Source organism: Aethalodelphis obliquidens, unplaced genomic scaffold (genome assembly GCF_003676395.1).
Source record: "Aethalodelphis obliquidens isolate GAN/ISIS:26980383/991018 unplaced genomic scaffold, ASM367639v1 scaffold59, whole genome shotgun sequence".
In the NCBI taxonomy this organism is placed as follows: domain Eukaryota; kingdom Metazoa; phylum Chordata; class Mammalia; order Artiodactyla; family Delphinidae; genus Aethalodelphis; species Aethalodelphis obliquidens.
The window spans coordinates 4,983,214-4,999,825 of NW_020838003.1; the positions used below are offsets into that span (position 1 = coordinate 4,983,214).

Here is a 16,612-nt window from a genome sequence, read left to right on the forward strand (position 1 = left end):
TGCTTTCTCTTTTTGCCACATTGCAGATGAAGAGCTTAGAATTTGATAAATTATAAACCTAATGAGGCTTCTTACTCCTCTAGCCAGTCCTTAGCTGCCAGGAAATGATCATTGTTACTTAATTATAAGATGAAACTAAACATTGAGAAATGTTGCAAGTGATCTGATTGGCCAATATTCCAAGGACTAATTCCACAGGCATGCCTTCTACATACCAATTAAAGATGCAACACCCATAATGCTGCATGCCATTGACTGTATTCTATGTTGTCATTTTCAGATTCGAACAACAAAAACAATTCCAGTCTAGGGCACCTCCAATGACTGCTAGGTTGTTCTAATTTAGAGGAAAAGCACTCCTCCTATGGGCTGATTTCTCCTCATCTTTTCACTTTGACCACACCCAAGAGTCTGTCTTAAAGATAATAAAAGCAACCAATCAATCAATCATCCAATTTAGCTGTCGGGTAGAAAAATACCAAAGAGCTTTCCAAAGGAAAGTTTAGATGTGTGACATTTCATTTTGATTTTGAGGGGCAATTCATAACTGTCTACCTGTTTAACCCCAACCATTAGGAGCCCAAGGGGAAACAATTTGGTAATTATTTAATGGACATCCTGTGTAGCCTTTTTCACAGAAAGTATGTGTAGAGACTCAGAAGCAGGCTTTTACTTCATCCCTGAAATTACTACTAATTTAAAGTCACTTTTCCTAATGTGCCTAGCCATCCCATTTGCCTATAATTTCCCAAGAACTATAGTCTTTGAATTCACTCCTGGATGGGAGGAAAGATAGTTCTGCATAATATACAATTTTATTTAAGTAACCAGTAGTTTTCAAAAGAAAGAAGATATTACAGTGCTTTTCTGAACGGGCATCCTATGTCATGGAAAGATGGGCCTGGAAGGGTTGAACCCAAACACTTACACGTGCATTAGATAGAGAAAGCCTCTCTGTCTTGCATTGTTTTTCTAGGTCTAACGAAAACATGAGGATTGAGGGCTTGGCCTCAGCCTGGTAATGTAGTCAGGAACGGAACCTTGGTAGAAAAAATGAGGATAACAGAAGAATCATTATGTTTAGGGGAAGGAAAGATCTCAAAAAAAGAGAGACTATTCTGAATAACTCAGGCTCCTTTTCTCTTTTTCTTGTGTGAAATTCAATGTTTCCTTTCTCCTTATAGCCTCTACAGAGGGTGATGTCATTCTGAGAAGAAGCTTATGCTCAGGGACTTTAGAAGCTGATGCAGCCTCACAGTCACTGGCTCCCCTGACCAATGAGAGACTTGCTAAAGGAGAAACAAACTCTGAAGGTAGAAAATTCTGCCCTGAATGATGGATCTCTGTATTCTAAGGGTGATTCCGAGCTTTAGAGGTTGTGGGAATGTTCTCAGTCAGAAGTAAGACAAAGCCCTTTCAGTTGTTTGCACTCGGGAAACACCCTCATTATGAGGCCTAGGGATAATGTAGTCAAAGCCAAGGACTGGACCTTGCTAAGTCTGTGTGTTCTGTTGAGCCTTGAAAGGAGTATGCAAGGTTCTGGGTTCAGCGCCTCTTCTATAATGCCTTTCCCCTCCCAGGTCTCCAGGTCAGGTATGGCAGGATTTAATGACTCCGAATCTCTGCAATGAGTGGCATCCGGATAGCCCAGGGGAACTAGGCAACACCACCCAACCTGCACTGGGATTGGAGGTTGGGTGGAGTGACTGGGAGTCGGACACCTAAGAGGCTGTCTTCTTGGGAACGTCAGAGAAAGCTTTGGCCAAGCCTGTCAGGTGAGTCAACAAGAGACTTCAAGCTCTACTTTTGTCTAGCCTAATTTTACAAATCTAATTTATAGATTTGTCTAACCTAGCCTAATCTATACTGAATGTATAGAAACTTCAGAAACGAATTGTCTGATACTGCACGTTTATATTTACCCCTAAAAAGAGAGGTTGGTCGGTTGATGGCTTACTAGTGATTTTCCGTGCTTGGGTTGCCTTTATACTCTTTGCAAAAGTGTTAAAGAAATCAAAAATACTTTCAGTCAAAATCTTCTTTCAAGGGACGTACTTAAAGCTTAACTGTCTAGCATACGATGTGACCAGGTCAAATGGGTTTGACACTTTAAATGCCATGAGTCATCCATGAAGACCCTTCTCATTTTCCTGAGTCATCATCTACAAAACTTTTAAATGACCTTGAGGAATAAGGTGACATGGCTGAATCTTTTTTTAAAACAAGTTTAAAAAGATAGACATGAAATGATCCCTTCAAATCTGTGCTTCCCTTGCAGTCTGATCATAGGAATGGGTCCCCATGGGTCAGATCAGGAGAGATGGTATATTTACTACTTCTGAAGACTCTCTAGCTTTTGCCCACCCAAAAAGTGACCTAACCTCTTGAGGAAGGGGGGCATTAGGTCATGAGGGACATAGACCCACCCAGAACTCCCATGGACCTAGGAGCCCTTGCCTCTGTAGAAACCGGAATGGGCTCTAGGGGAAGAGGGGGAGGGCAAGAGAATAACCATCGCCCACATATTTATAAGGCAGTACCCTTGCAGCAACCAGAGGCAGATCTTTGAGGGGGGTTTCAGGAACTACCTTAACTTGGGTCTCAAAGAACTGCTCACACCTTTGGCAGAAGGTTCTGGTTATAGGGAGGGAGAATTCTAAACAGAAGCCCATAGCCCTGTACTGAGTACCTAATAAATCCATGTGTAATTCCATGGTCCCTACTCTTGAGGGGTGTGCATTTTGTTGAAGAGCCCCCGGAATCACCAAGCCCCCGGGGGAAATGAATGTTTCTCTGAGGAGTACTTGGGAGAGGGGTCCTCTGGTTTGTTTCCCACCTGCTGGCCATTTCCCCTGGTCCAGCTCATTTCCTTTTCACGCCCACGCAGAGACTATTACTGCAAACTGGTGTTGAGGCAAGGTGGCGAGAGGTGTTCCTGCAGGGGGTGTGCTGTAGTTTTACAACCAGTGCCAGCTCTGAGTGGGTGGTGAGTAAGAGCCTCTTCCTCTTCCCTCTGGGCTGTCCTCCCCTCCCGTACCAGTCTTGCTGCTGGGCTGTTTCGGATATGGTGCTAAGCAAGGGCAGCTGCCTGGCTCTGATGTTACCCGGGCTTGGGACCCCAAAGTTGAGAAGGCAGCAAAATCCGTAAGTGAGGGCAGCGTTGGCCTGTGTTTCCTATTGGCCAGTGTTCCTGCATGAGGACTTCTGGGGAGAGGTGGCGAGCGCGAAGGCAGTAATACAGCAGAAGTTACTCTTCCTTCTTCCATTAGGTAAATCGGAAGTGTTGTGTGGCACACAAGAGCGACATGGGTGTTGAATGCGTCTTCCAGTGACCTGGGGGATGATTTTAGGTTAGAGGCTCATTTCTCCAAGAGAATCCTATTTCTGGCAAATTTCTTTTTTTAAATAGAAATAACAGCTGCTTGTTCATTCCTGTGTTTGAACATTAAAATATAAGAACAATGATGGTTATCCATACTTTACTGGACATTTATTTTGCCATTTTTTATTCAGCTTATGAGAGTAGTATTTGTTTTAGATTTTAGCTGTTCTTTTGTGTACATCGCTAACATATTTGTCAGCTGCCAGATTATTACAATCCGATATAGAAAGGAGTTTTCTTCTAGAGGGACTTCCACAGTTCATGCTCAAAGAATTTGTTTTGTGTGCTCTGCAGGGGAAAAAAATGATTCATTGGTGTCTTTGTGTGTATGTGTGGTTTCTTTCTTTCTTTCTCGGTAGCTGTAATCTACAAAGTTTCTGCATCTTTAAGCATAAAGACGGATTTCTCATTTTGTAACATGAGTTCTTTTCAAACTTGTAGTTTAATTGAATCCAGCTTTGAGTGACACTTTAGAAAATGCTCTCCCGCATCAGAAGTGCTTCTCCAAACCAGGTGTTCTTCGTGCTCACCTGCTGGCAGTGTTTGATTAGCAGCCAGCTACACCCGCGTGTTCTGACTTGTGCCAAGTGTCCATTCTATATACGGGGGTCTGTGCCTGAGAAGACGAGTCATGCTCGTTATCCAGACCTCTTCCTTAGAAGTCATGCGCCAAAATCACAGAAGCAGAAAAGCCAGAAACGGTATGAGGCTTGATATTGATAGACCGTAAAATCAGAATTTCACCTCATAATATTGCTTTGTTCTTGGATACATCATCCCTTCCAGCTATGAGCTCACCAACCCTTGTTCTATCCCTGGGCCAGTTGGCATCCCTGCCATTCTACAGACAGAGAATGGGAGATACAGCTGGACAAGCCAAATTGCCCCCAAGCCAGGAGATCTCGCTAGAACGGGGAGCCAATCCCCTTGACTCCCGTCCAGCACCTTGCTCTCTGACATAGCGGAACTTGGAAGAGAGAGCTAGAGGCGAAGAGGAAACCGCCCGTGTAGCCTGAAAGCAATCAGTATTTGAATTATCATTCAGAAGCCAGGAGAAACCAAACAGTGGGGCAAACAGTGGAATCTTAAATGGAGATGGGGAGAAGACAGCAGGGAAGAAGGTTAAAAATAAGGCATTTGGGGATCTAAGTTCAAGAGTGTAGGGAATATGTTGGAAGATCCTTTTTATGCAGGCCGAGATGCCTCCGTTAACTGTGGGCTGAAATATGCTAGGTAACATCTGGCATACAGAAAGCAAAGAATGTTCTCCAGTAGGAAATGGTAATCAAGGTAAAGCGAATGCATAAGCTTAAGTCGTTAATTCCGTAAATATTTCTTGAATGTCACCCTTGAGCCAGGTCCTGCGATATTCATCGTTGTAGCCTCACCACCTATCCCGTGGTGGATAGATAAGATGAGTGAACGGTTTGATGGATAAGTGGACACACATTGTCCAGGGAATTTTATTTTAAGGATTTCCTGTCTTTTCCGTGTTCTTCCTCCCTTGGGACGCCCATATCCTCCAACAGGGACTCCTGCCTCACCCCTCCTAGAACCACCCACTCACAGGAAGGAGAATTTCTTTAATGAAGGCAAGTAAACATGGGCCTGTGTGCTCATAGTGGGGAAGCCCTTATGTACTTTTACCCAGAGGGAATCTGGGAAAATCATGTCAGGAAGAAGTTCACACCCTAACCGACTCAGTGGTGTACTATTTGCATGTGTAAGCTTCACTGCGGCAAGTCCCGCAGGTGTTATGATCTCTGGGGCAGGCAGTCAGAGCAACTTTGCCCTTGTGGTCTCCAGAGCTCTACCACCCTTCATTCACTATCTCTCGGGCTTGCCTCCTAGGATCCCAGCTTCGTCTCAGACCTATGCAGCCAGGATCCAGGAAAGGCGCACCGGGCACCATTACTTATTGAATGCCCTCAATGCATTGGCCTCAAACCAAATGCAGAATTAGATTACTGTACCTGACCAGTTGGTTCACGTTTTAAACAAGTAAATAGGCAGATAGAGGTGAACTAAGTAGCAGGGAAGGTGGAAATATACTCCAGGGAGAGGCTGGTGCCAGAGAGGGGAAAACCAGTCAGAGCCTGTCATTTTGAGCCCTTAAGTAGGACAGGGTCTTAAAATATTTAAGATCCAGCTCCATGTTTTTGATCAACCAGAGAAAGGGCAAATTTGGTGGGGAGAAAGAAAGGTAAGCCCTTCAACAACACTTCAAGCCCTTAATGTTGATTCATTCGTTTGTGGTTGTCTCTGTCTTTGGGCCACCGCTGTACCTTGTACATGCCTCTGACAAAGCACATGGGCAGCCGTAGCCAAGCTATCATTTGCTTACTTTCTCTCTTCTCTGATAGAACATGGGCTCAATGAGGATAGGGACTTTGTATTATTCATCTCTGAACTCCCAAAGCCTGATCAATAAATGCTTGTTGAATTTACATATGATACCCGCTTCAGTGACTGTAATGGAACGTCCAATGAGAGCTTGGGCCAGGATGTCAGATGCTCTAGGATTTCAAAGTAGAGGTAACTGTGGATTTGAGTGGTCAGACAGCTTTTCTTGAGTCTTGTATTACTGACTGGGATCTTGCCCTGAGGGGATTAGGAATGGGGGGGTGGGCGATAGCCTGAGGCGAAGGCTCAGAATCGGGGGTGCTCTGTGGTTCTCGGGGAACAGTGCAGCTGAAGCCACTGTGGTCTGTGTTTGACATACCGTGTCACATATGAGAAAGGTGGCATGGGGAGATCAAGAGATAAATTAGGAATTTGGGATTAACAGATACACACCACTATATATAAAATAGGTAAACAACAAGGGCCTACTGTATAGCACAGGGAACTATATTCAATATCTTGTAATAACATATAATGGAAAAGAATCTGAAAAAGAATATATATATGTATAACTGAATCACTTTGCTGTACACTTGAAACTAACACAACATTGTAATTAACTCTACTTCAGTTAAAAAAAAAAAAAGGTAGGATGAAGCCAGTGTATGAAGGGACGGGTGAAGGTGTTTGACATTTAACCTTTCAACAGTGGGAAATTCTGAAGCCATTTAAGCCAAACTGTAAGCGATTAAAGGAAAGCTCAAAAGAGCTGAATCCAGCAATTCCAGGAAAGATAAGTTGGAGTGAGAAGCCTGTGTAGGAAGATATAGCAACAATCTACGAATTAAGTGATACAATTCTGGTCTTAGAGAGGTGGCAGTGGGAATGAATTTCAGGATTCTGGGGCGTTTGTTGTTTTGAGATAAAGGTATCATTCGGATCCACAGTTTTCTCTAAATGAAGAATAAAATGACGGCCAAACTCTTTATTTAGTGCTTACTGTATGCCAGTCACTGTTCTAAGCATTTTACATACAGTATCTCAGTTCGTACTCACAACAACCCTTTGAGGTACTACTATTAGTCCCATTTGACAGGTCAAGTAACTGAGGCACAATGATTAAGAAACTTGCACAAGGTCATACAGTTAGTAAGACATAGAGCCAGGATTCAAACCACGACGTAAGGCCGCACAGCACAAAGTGTTAACCACAAATACCTACTTCAGCAGGCTCGTGGGCAGATGTATGAAAGAGGTTCTAAAATGTGATGTGTGTTGTCATTTTGAAAGGAGACTAGAGAAGCATTTCCTGCATCTGCTTTTCTCTTGTCATTATTAATTGCCTACTCCAGTTTAAGGTGAGCAGTATAGAGTACAGTGTAAAATCTGTAATAGGATAATGTATTTTTTCTTTTTAAACATTTATTTTCCTAATTTAAAAATGAATAATATTCTTTATAAACATCCAGATATTACAGAAATAACAAATATAGAGTGAATGTCCCATACAATCCTAAATTGCTCCCCAAATCATTATCCATTGTTGGGTGGAAATTCCTCCAGCTCTTCTCTTTTATAGATGCTGACATGTTACCATCATGTATGTTAATAGGAATCCTTTTTTCCCATAGGTGATCACACTGTGGTTGTTGTTGTTTTTTAATATTTATTTAGGCTGTGCCAGGTCTTAGTTGTGGCACGTGGGATCGTCAGTCATGGGATTGCGGCATGTGGGATCTTTTTTTAGTTGCAGCAATGCGAAGTCTTAGTTGCGGCATGCATGTGGGCTCTAGTTCCCCAACAAGGGATCAAACCCGGGCCCCCTGCACTGGGAGCATGGAATCTTACCCACTGGACCACCAGGGAAGTCCCAATCACACTGTTTTCTTTTTTTTTTTTAATATTTATTTATTGATTTATTTAATTTTTGGCTGCGTCGTGTCTTGGGCATTTGAGATCCTCCGCTGTGGCGTACAAGCTTCTCTCTAGTTGAGGCGTGTGAGCTCAGTAGTTGAGGCGCGTTGGTTTAGTTGCCCTGTGGCATGTGGGATCTTAGTTCCCCGACCAGGGATCGAACCCGCATCCCCTGCATTGGAAGGCAGATTCTTAACCATTGGACCACCAGGGAAGTCCCAATCACACTGTTTTCTAAGATGTGTTTTCATTTAATAATTTTGGACATCTCTCCATGTCAGAAAATACCCTTTCATTTTATTTTCTTTAAAAGTTGTGTAGGATTCACTTTCACTTTCAGCTGCCCCAGTCTGGGTTCATGTTCTTTTCCAATCAGCAGAGCCACAGGTCTGATGTGACCTAGATTCTTACCTCAATGCCGCTTTTGTTCCTTTTGTGTCTTAGACAGGACTCAAGGAGAAGCAAGCTCAAGAGGGACTCGGTTTTCTGTTTCTGTGAACATAACAGAAGCTAGCATTTCTCTAGTACTCAGGATGAGCCAGCCACTGTTCCTAGCCCCACTTTACAGATGAGGAAACTGAGGCCCAGAGAGGTTAAGTAACCTACTTGCTCAAGGTCATACAGTTAGAAACTAGAAAGTCAGAACTTGAACCCTGGCTCTTTTAACTCAAAGCCTGTGTGTTTAGCACCATGCCATCTCTTTATCTCTTTTTCAAGTCTTTTACCTAAATGGATTAATACGAAGTGATCTCCATAGCATCATGTGGAATTCAACTGTTGAGTAAGAGTTAGTCGGTAAAGATGAGCTCTGCTCCTTCTCTTTATGACACACGTTACAAATACCAGCATGAAAAGGGAGTTGTTGGAAGAAACACCTTCCTTTCTGCTGTTTCTCTCTCCATCCCCTCCCTGTAGGTCACTAGTTAGTCTGGGTTTGACCCACTGCCTCTCAACAATCCCAGACGATGCCTTCCAGGGCTCGAACCTCATTTAGTCTCTCCCTTGCTGATGGGGGCCATGAGGGGAGAGCTGCTGAAGGTTCCTCGGGGGGGAGTGGAGGAACCTTCTCCACATCCCAGCTGGGTGACATGATGGCTGCGGAAAGCCTGCATCCATCCTCCCAGCACAACCCACACAGAAATTTCAGAAGAGTCAATTTAAGTAGTTGAGTGTAGATAAACAATCTCGTGGAGCACCCTTAAAAGGACTATGTTGTTTTGTTTTGTCTTTTGTCTGAGTGAACTAGACTTGTTTAACACACAGTCTCTTTTAGTGGAATAAAGTAACTCTTTCCTTCTCTTTGGGCTAGGAAAGCCTACACAAAGACAATACAAGATAAATCCTACGTCCTGGATCCCTGAAACCATTCATATTTGAATTATTTGGTTGTACCTAATTTTGTTGCATCAGTGATTTCTCCCCAGGGCAGGCGTTTTCATAGAACTTGAGGGTTAGAAGGGAACTGAAAATCCAAGCGGTTCAGTGTCTTTTCTCATGCATTTTACAACAGTTCCCTAGAGTGGTCCGCCAGTGTCCACTTGAACACCGTTGGGGAAAGTGAACTCCTAAGTACCAAAGCAGACTATTTCATTTTCAGAGCACTTCAAATTACAGTGATGTTCTCCTTTATACTAATTCTATCATAACTTCAGCGCTTTCATCCTTCTTGGACCAAATAGAAGATACTGAATGGTTTTTTCCACTTCAGCACCTTCCAATCTTTTGAGGACAGTTAACATTTTTCTGCCAGATCTCTTCCAGGTGAGTTAATCTTTCATTCTTTCACCTCTTATTTCCATGTTGGATCTAGAGACCTGGGCTGTTAAGGTCCTTCTTCCTTGATAGTGTTCTAAATTGTCCACATCACTCTCTTTTGTGGGTGACATGTAGCACAGAACACAGTGTTTCAGGGAAAACTAGATGAGGACAATTGCTTACCTTGTTCTTGGTGGTCTACTTCCATTAGGTGCATTAAACTTAGGATTTCACCCAATTCTTCAAGAGAAGGGGAAACCAAGGAACTTTATTCTGGAAAGTTTGTAGGAAAAAAAAAAAATCCCTTCATCAATTTATTTTTCTTCAAGCAATAATATAGAAAAAAGAAACCTGTGGACCTAGATTTTTAATTTTTTGTGTATTGTAGCATCTTTCTAATATGCCATTTTTTTCATAATATTTATCCACAGTCCATCTATAAGATAGGAATTGTGTGGAAATAATTGTGTAGTAATGCTTAACTTCTCATAAGTGCCTGAGTGATGACTCCAGAGGTACCAAACATTGAGGCTTCTTAAAAGTGTCTTGGTAATTAAAGAGATGAAATATTGTAGAGTATTTCTTTATATCAGTGATTCTTTGAAGTGGAAGGCTAACCCCTAAAAGACTAGAATTTTTTAGCAGCTCTCCCCCTCCCCTCCTTACTGCTGCCCTGGTGGAGTCAAGTTTCTGTGAATTCTTTCAGATCCTTGAAAGGTTTACGGCTTCCCTCCTCCACTTCAGGATTTAGGTACCCACTCCAGATCCAGATTAGTGTTTGTAACACTAGAAGAAAGTAAAGTAATAGGGTAGGTTTCCCTCAAAAAGCTTTTTTTGATTGTAAACTGTGTCCATGTATACGTAAGATTTTATTACACTTTAGATTTCTTTGGAGAAACTACCGCTAGAATATACAAGACAATGTGTGGTGGAATGGTACCTGAAGGTGGGAGAATACATTAGATGCCCTTGTACCATTTTCTAAAAAACACGTGATTGGGGTGTTTATATAGGAGAGTGTCACCAAGAGTTATTACATATAAGGAAACCACTGTCAAAATTAACACTGCCTCTCAGCCATTGGTTAAATTTAAAAAGGAGGACAAAATCTTAAAGACAAATGAATTTTAAATCAAGGCCAACTAATTACAGCAGGGAATGTGTTGGATAAGAGTGGGTATATGTAATTACGTGGATCATTATATCGAAAATATTTAGGAGGTAATCACATACCACCTAAACATTTGCTGGGGGATGAATCCACCCCCTGCAAACATCCCTTTCTGATCTCAAAGACCCACATTGACCCTGTAAAATGTATGATATGGCTTCCTCTTCTTAAAACAGTGACCTTTTCCAGGCCAATTAAAAGGTGCTGCTTTGAGGACATTGGAACCCAGGCTCAAAGGGATAAAAGGAAATTGAAACTTCTATTAAGAGGAGCTAATGATGCCTGGAGCAGTTGGGATTAAAAAAGAACAAAGTCAATTTTAAAAAGATTCCCAAATCAAAGAGCTGCTTCTCTCATCAAATACCAAGAGAAAGCAAAATGATTTTTAATGAAAACCCGGGCAATGGAAGCAGCCTTTTGCCTATATCCTGGGACTTCAATCAAAACCAGTGAGAAGTTTCGAGTAAAATCCTTTGAACTTCTTGGGAAAAATGTGCTACATAAATTTAAGATAATGTCATGAAAGATAAACTAGCTTTTCTCCTAAATTAAATAAAATGATCCAGGAAGATATTAAAATGATAACAATAAAAAGTAGTGTACATATAGGATTAATTTATAATTGATCCTCATCTGACGTCAAATAAATCTAGGGTTAAAATTTTACATGTTTCAAAATTTAGGTATAATAGACATCTAACATTGTATTAGTTTTAGGTGTATAACATAATGATTTGATATATGTATATATTGTGAAATGATTACCACAATAAGTTTAGTTGACATTCATCACCACATATTGTTACAATTTTCTTCTTGTGGTGAGAACTTTTAAGATTTATTCTCTTAGCAACTTTCAAATATACAATATTGTTAACTAAGTCACTGTGCTGTGCATCACATCTCCAGAACTTATTTATCTGATATCTGGACATTTGTACCTTTTAAACACCTTCACCCATTTCACCACACCCCATCCCCCATTCCCTGTGTATAGCAGTCACCAATTTGTTCTCTGTATCTATGAGGGTTTTTTGTTTTTGTTCTTTAAAGATTCCACACATAAATGAGATTATACAGTATTTATTTTTCTCTGTCTGACTTATTTCACTTGGCGTAATTTCCTCAAGGTCCGTCCATGTTGTCACAAATGGCAGGTTTTCCTTCTTTTTTCTAGCTGAATAATAATATTCCACTGTATGTATATACCACAACTTCTTTATCCATTCATCCATTGGTGTACACATAGATTGTTTTCATCCTTTGGCTATTGTAAATAATGCTGCAATGAACATGGTAGTGCAGGTAGTTCTATTTAAAAATTTTAAGGGGGGCTTTCCTGGTGGTCCAGTTGTTGGGACTCCGTGCTTCCAATGCAGGGGGCACAGGTTCAATCCCTGGTCAGGGAACTGAGGCCTTGCATGCCGTGTGGCGTGGACTAGATAGATAGATAGATAGTAAATGTTGTTTCAAGTAAATAAATAAATGAATAATAAACATTTTGAGGATCCTCCACACTGTTTTCCATAGTGGCTGCATCAATTTACATTCACACCAACACTGCATGAGGGTTCCCTTTTCTCCACATTCTTGCCAGCACTTGTTATTTCTTATCTTTTTGAGAATAGCTATTCTAACAGGTGTGAAGTGATATCTCACTGTGGTTCTGATTTGCATTTCCCTGACGATTAGTGATGTTGAGCACTTTTTCATGTACCTATTGACCATCTGTATGTCTTCTTTAGAAAAATGTCTATTCAGTTCCTTTGCCCATTTGTTAATTGGATTGTTTGGGATTTTTACTATTGAGTTGTATGAGTTCTTTATATATTTTGGATATTAACGACTTATCGGATATATGATTTGCAAATATTTTCTCGCATTCCGTAGGTTGCCTTTTTTTTTTTTTTTGCGGTACGCGGGCCTCTCACCGCTGCGGCCTCTCCCGTCGCGGAGCACAGGCTCCGGACGCACAGGCCCAGCGGCCATGGCCCACGGGCCCAGCCGCTCCACGGCATGTGGGATCCTCCCAGACCGGGGCACGAACCCGCGTCCCCTGCATCGGCAGGCGGACTCTCAACCACTGCGCCACCAGGGAAGCCCCCGTAGGTTGCCATTTAATTTTGTTGATGGCTTCCTCTGCTGTACAGAAGCTTTTAGTTTGATGTAGTTCTACTTACTTATTTCTGCTTTTGGTGTCCAATCCAAAAATCCCTGCCAAGACTGAGCTTACTCCCTATGTTTTCTTCTTGGAGTTTTATGATTTCAGGTCTTATGTTCAAGTCTTTAATCCAGCGGTCCTCAACCTTTTAGGCACCAGGGACAGGTTTTGTGGAAGACAGTTCTTCCACGGATGGCGGGGGGAAGGGGGGGCGCTGGTTCCGGTGGTAATGTGAGCCACGGGGAGCGATGGGGAGCAGCAGATGAAGCTTTGCTCGCTTGCCCACCACTCGCCTCCTGTGTGCGGCCTGGTTCCTAACAGGTCATGGACCTGTAGCAGTCCGTGGCCCAGGGGTTGGGGAGCCCTGCTTTAATCCATTTGGAGTTGATTTTGTGTACAGTGTAAGATACTGGTCCAGTTTTATTCTTTTGCATGTGCCTGTCCAGTTTTCCCAACACCTCTTTTTGTTTGTTTGTTTTTTGGCCATGCCACACGGCATACGGGATCTTAGTTCCCTGACCAGGGATCGAGCCCATGCCCCCTGCAGTGGAAGTGCAGAGTCTTAACCACTGGACCGCCAGGGAAGTCCCTCCCAACACCATTTATTAAAGAGATTTTCCTTTCCCATTGTATATTCATGGCTCTTTTTCATAAATTAATTGACCATATATGTGTGGGTTTATTTTGGGGCTCTCTATTCTGTTCCTTCGATTTATGTGTCTGTTTTTATGCCAATACCATACTGTTTTGATTAGAGTATATGCTATAGTAATAGCTTTGTAATATAGTTTGAAATCAGGACGTACGATGCCTCCAGCTTTGTTCTTCTCAAGCTTGCTTTGTCTATTTGGGGTCTTTTGTGGTTCCATACAAATTTTTTTCTATTTCTATGAAAAATGCCAATTGAATTTTGATAGGGATTGCATTGAATCTGTAGATTGCTTTGAGTAATATGGACATTTTAGCAATATTCATTTTTCCAGTCCATGAGTACAGACTACCTTACCATTTATTTGCGACTTCTACAATTTCTTTCATCAGTGACTATATAGTTTTCAGTGTACAGGTCTTTCACCTCCTTGGTTAAATTTATTGCTAGATAATTTACTCTTTTTGATGCAATTGTAAATGGGATTATTTTCTTAATTTCTAAAATCTAGCATTTTGATGACCTGTGATGTACACAATAAGTCATTAGGTGGTTGCTGTGGATGGTAATTATTATAACCTTGATAGGTTGTTCACTTCTTCATACAGTTTATAATAACCCTATCTGTATTAGTCTGCTCAGTCTGCCATAACAGCATACCACAGCCTGCATGGCTTGAACAATAGAAATTTATTTTCTCACAGTTCTGGAAGCTGGAAAGTCCAAGATCAAGATCAAGTTTCCAGCGTGGCTTGGCTTCTTGTGAGAGCTGTCTTCCTGGCTTGCAGATGGCCACCTTCTGTATCCTCACGTGGCCTTTCCTGAGTGCATGCAGAAGTTTAGGAGGAAGAGAAGGGGAAAATGAGCTCTCTGGTGTCTCTTATAAGGACACTAATCTTCTTAAATTAGGGCCTCACCCATATGACCTTGTTTAACCTTACTTTCTTAGTGGCCCCTATCTCTAAATACAGCCATATTGAGGGGTGGGGTTTCAACATATGAATTTGGTGAGGGATGCAGGCATTCAGTCTATAGCACCACATAGCAATAACTAAGAGGTCAGGGAACTCTTGAGCTTGAAAAGGGGCTAGGCTTCGTACTGCATATGCACATCAGTGGGTGATGCCTTTGCCACTTAGAGGATAGTTGGGTGGGTAACTGGCAAGCCATCAGGAAACCTAAGAGCAGGCTAGTGCTGCATTTGCTGTTTGTTTAAATTCTCAATGAACTAACTGCTTGGCATGACCAGCAGAAGCCTTTTCATGGCACATTTACTTGAACTTCCTTAAGATATGTTTAACGGTACTGTAGCCAACGGGAAATTTTCTATCATAACCCATCATTTTGGGACGTTGGTTATCTATCCAGCAAATCAGGGCATTGGCAAAGGAAGCTTCGCAGAGTCCAACTTCACTCCCCCTGAACTTCTACCTGGATGTGGTTTTAATGGTGGATAAAACCATTATTTTAGAATCAAAAAGGTTTTCTAGAATAAAGCAGGTCACTCCTACTTATATTAGGACTCACAAAGCTACTTTATTGGGGGTTAGGGTTTCAACATATGAATTTGTGTGTGTGTTGGGGGGAAACACCTCAGCTTGGAAATTCTAGGTTGAATTAAGTGTTAAATTTAATTACAAAAAGGAAGGACACTTTGCTGTACACCTGGAACTAAAACAACATTGTTAATCACCTATACTCCAATATAAAATAAAAAGTTTAAAAAAAAAAAAGAATGACACAGCCACTTCTGTGCCAGTGTGTATTAAACAGAGGCAAACATGTCCAGTGTGGGCAGACGGTTTAGCATTTTAATAATTTGACTAGATAAAGAAAAAAGGGAGGTGCCGAGATAAGAAAGATGGCTCTTCTCAAAAGCAAAAAGACGTCTGGACTGATAAGAGGGCAACTGAAAGAGGAGCTGAAGATAACCAGGAGAAACTGATCATAAATTTGCCTCAGCGTTCAGACAGGGGGTCGTGCAGCTGAATTATAGGCAGGGGTCACTCTGGTGAATTTAGAACTTGCATCCTGGTTTTGATACCTCTAGGCAGCCTCCTTCACCGTGCACCTCATCTCCAGACATTAGGTGGTGGAATATGCATGGTCGAAAAGAATTGCCCAGGATGAATAGATATTCTGTAATTGATGGGACTACGAGTTCCCTGGAAGTGCGTCAGCCTGTGTCCCGTGTCACAGGCTACTGCCTCAACTGTGCTGTGTCAATGGCTAATAAAAAAACTCACCTGACACCTTAAAAATTTTAATCGTTACATTTCCCTTATGATCCCAGGGAGGCCAGGCCTTCCTGGAGAGGGTGTTCAAGTTATGAGTTCATGCAAGGTGTGAAATACATTTGAGAGTGTGTGTGTGTGTGCGTGTGTGTGTGTGTGTTTCAACAACACCACAGCTGGTGAACTAACAGATTTACCTGTATGATTCAGGCATTCTAGCTGGTTGTTCAGGGACACAGACCTGGAGCAGGTAGATCGTGTGTGTGCTAGGAGAGAAGTGGGAGAAGAGGGCCACCCGTCATACTCTGTTGGTCCTGAGTAGGACCTTTGCTTTATGTAAAGTATGAGTATAAAAGTAGAACCGAACTCCCTCAGGTCTAATGCCATTAAATGAGTGAATATCATGCAGAACTGCTCAATAAACTGGAAAAAGTATACTGTACAATTACGTGATGTTATATCAAGCGTGATTATCATTGCTGTCACTAATGCCACTAAGCTGCCAGCATCAGGAGTCCCACCCGTATTGAGGTGTTCCACGTGCAGAGGTGAAAAGAAGCCTAGAGAGTGTGTGTATTGGTCATGTGCTAAAATCCTGGTGCTAAGTCCTGGGTAGGTAGACAGGATGGCCTTGTTTGCCAGTCTAAGAGCCCGTGCTTTGTTCTAGGAGGTGGGGAGCCATTGGCGGGTTTTAAGTGAGGGAGTGGCATGCTTTTAAGTTTTAAGTGAGGGAGTGGCAAGCCGATTGCTTCGGTTGCTATGCAGAGAACGGAGTTAAGGGGCACAGGAGTGAAAGCAGGGAGACCAACTTAGGAGGCCAAGAGATAATGAGGGCCTGAACTAGGGCCATGGAAGGAGGGGAGAGATTTGAGAAATCTTTCAGAGGTAAGATGGCATGACTTGACTCTCTGGATGTGAGAGATGAAGAAGAGGGAGCAAGCCAGGATGACTGCCTGCCACACTTGTTCCAAGGTGCCGCTCTAAGGGTCTAGCATTTAGGAAT

The 16,612-nt window shown here is 42.2% G+C and overlaps 1 protein-coding gene across 4 annotated transcripts in view; it reads left to right on the forward strand.

Annotated features, from left to right (window-relative positions):
• The window catches only part of SHROOM3 (shroom family member 3), a 170,283-nt gene that overhangs the window by 44,344 nt on the left and 109,327 nt on the right, over nt 1–16,612 (forward strand). For 3 of the 4 annotated variants that reach the window (XM_027087651.1, XM_027087653.1, XM_027087652.1), the window contains exon 1: nt 3,040–3,144. The exons of the other annotated variant lie outside the window; for it this stretch is intronic. In XM_027087651.1, the coding sequence (XP_026943452.1) occupies nt 3,065–3,144 (80 nt within the window). In that variant the 5' untranslated portion in view covers nt 3,040–3,064. Of the gene's footprint in view, nt 1–3,039; nt 3,145–16,612 lie in introns of those variants that run through there. 4 annotated transcript variants of the gene reach the window in all.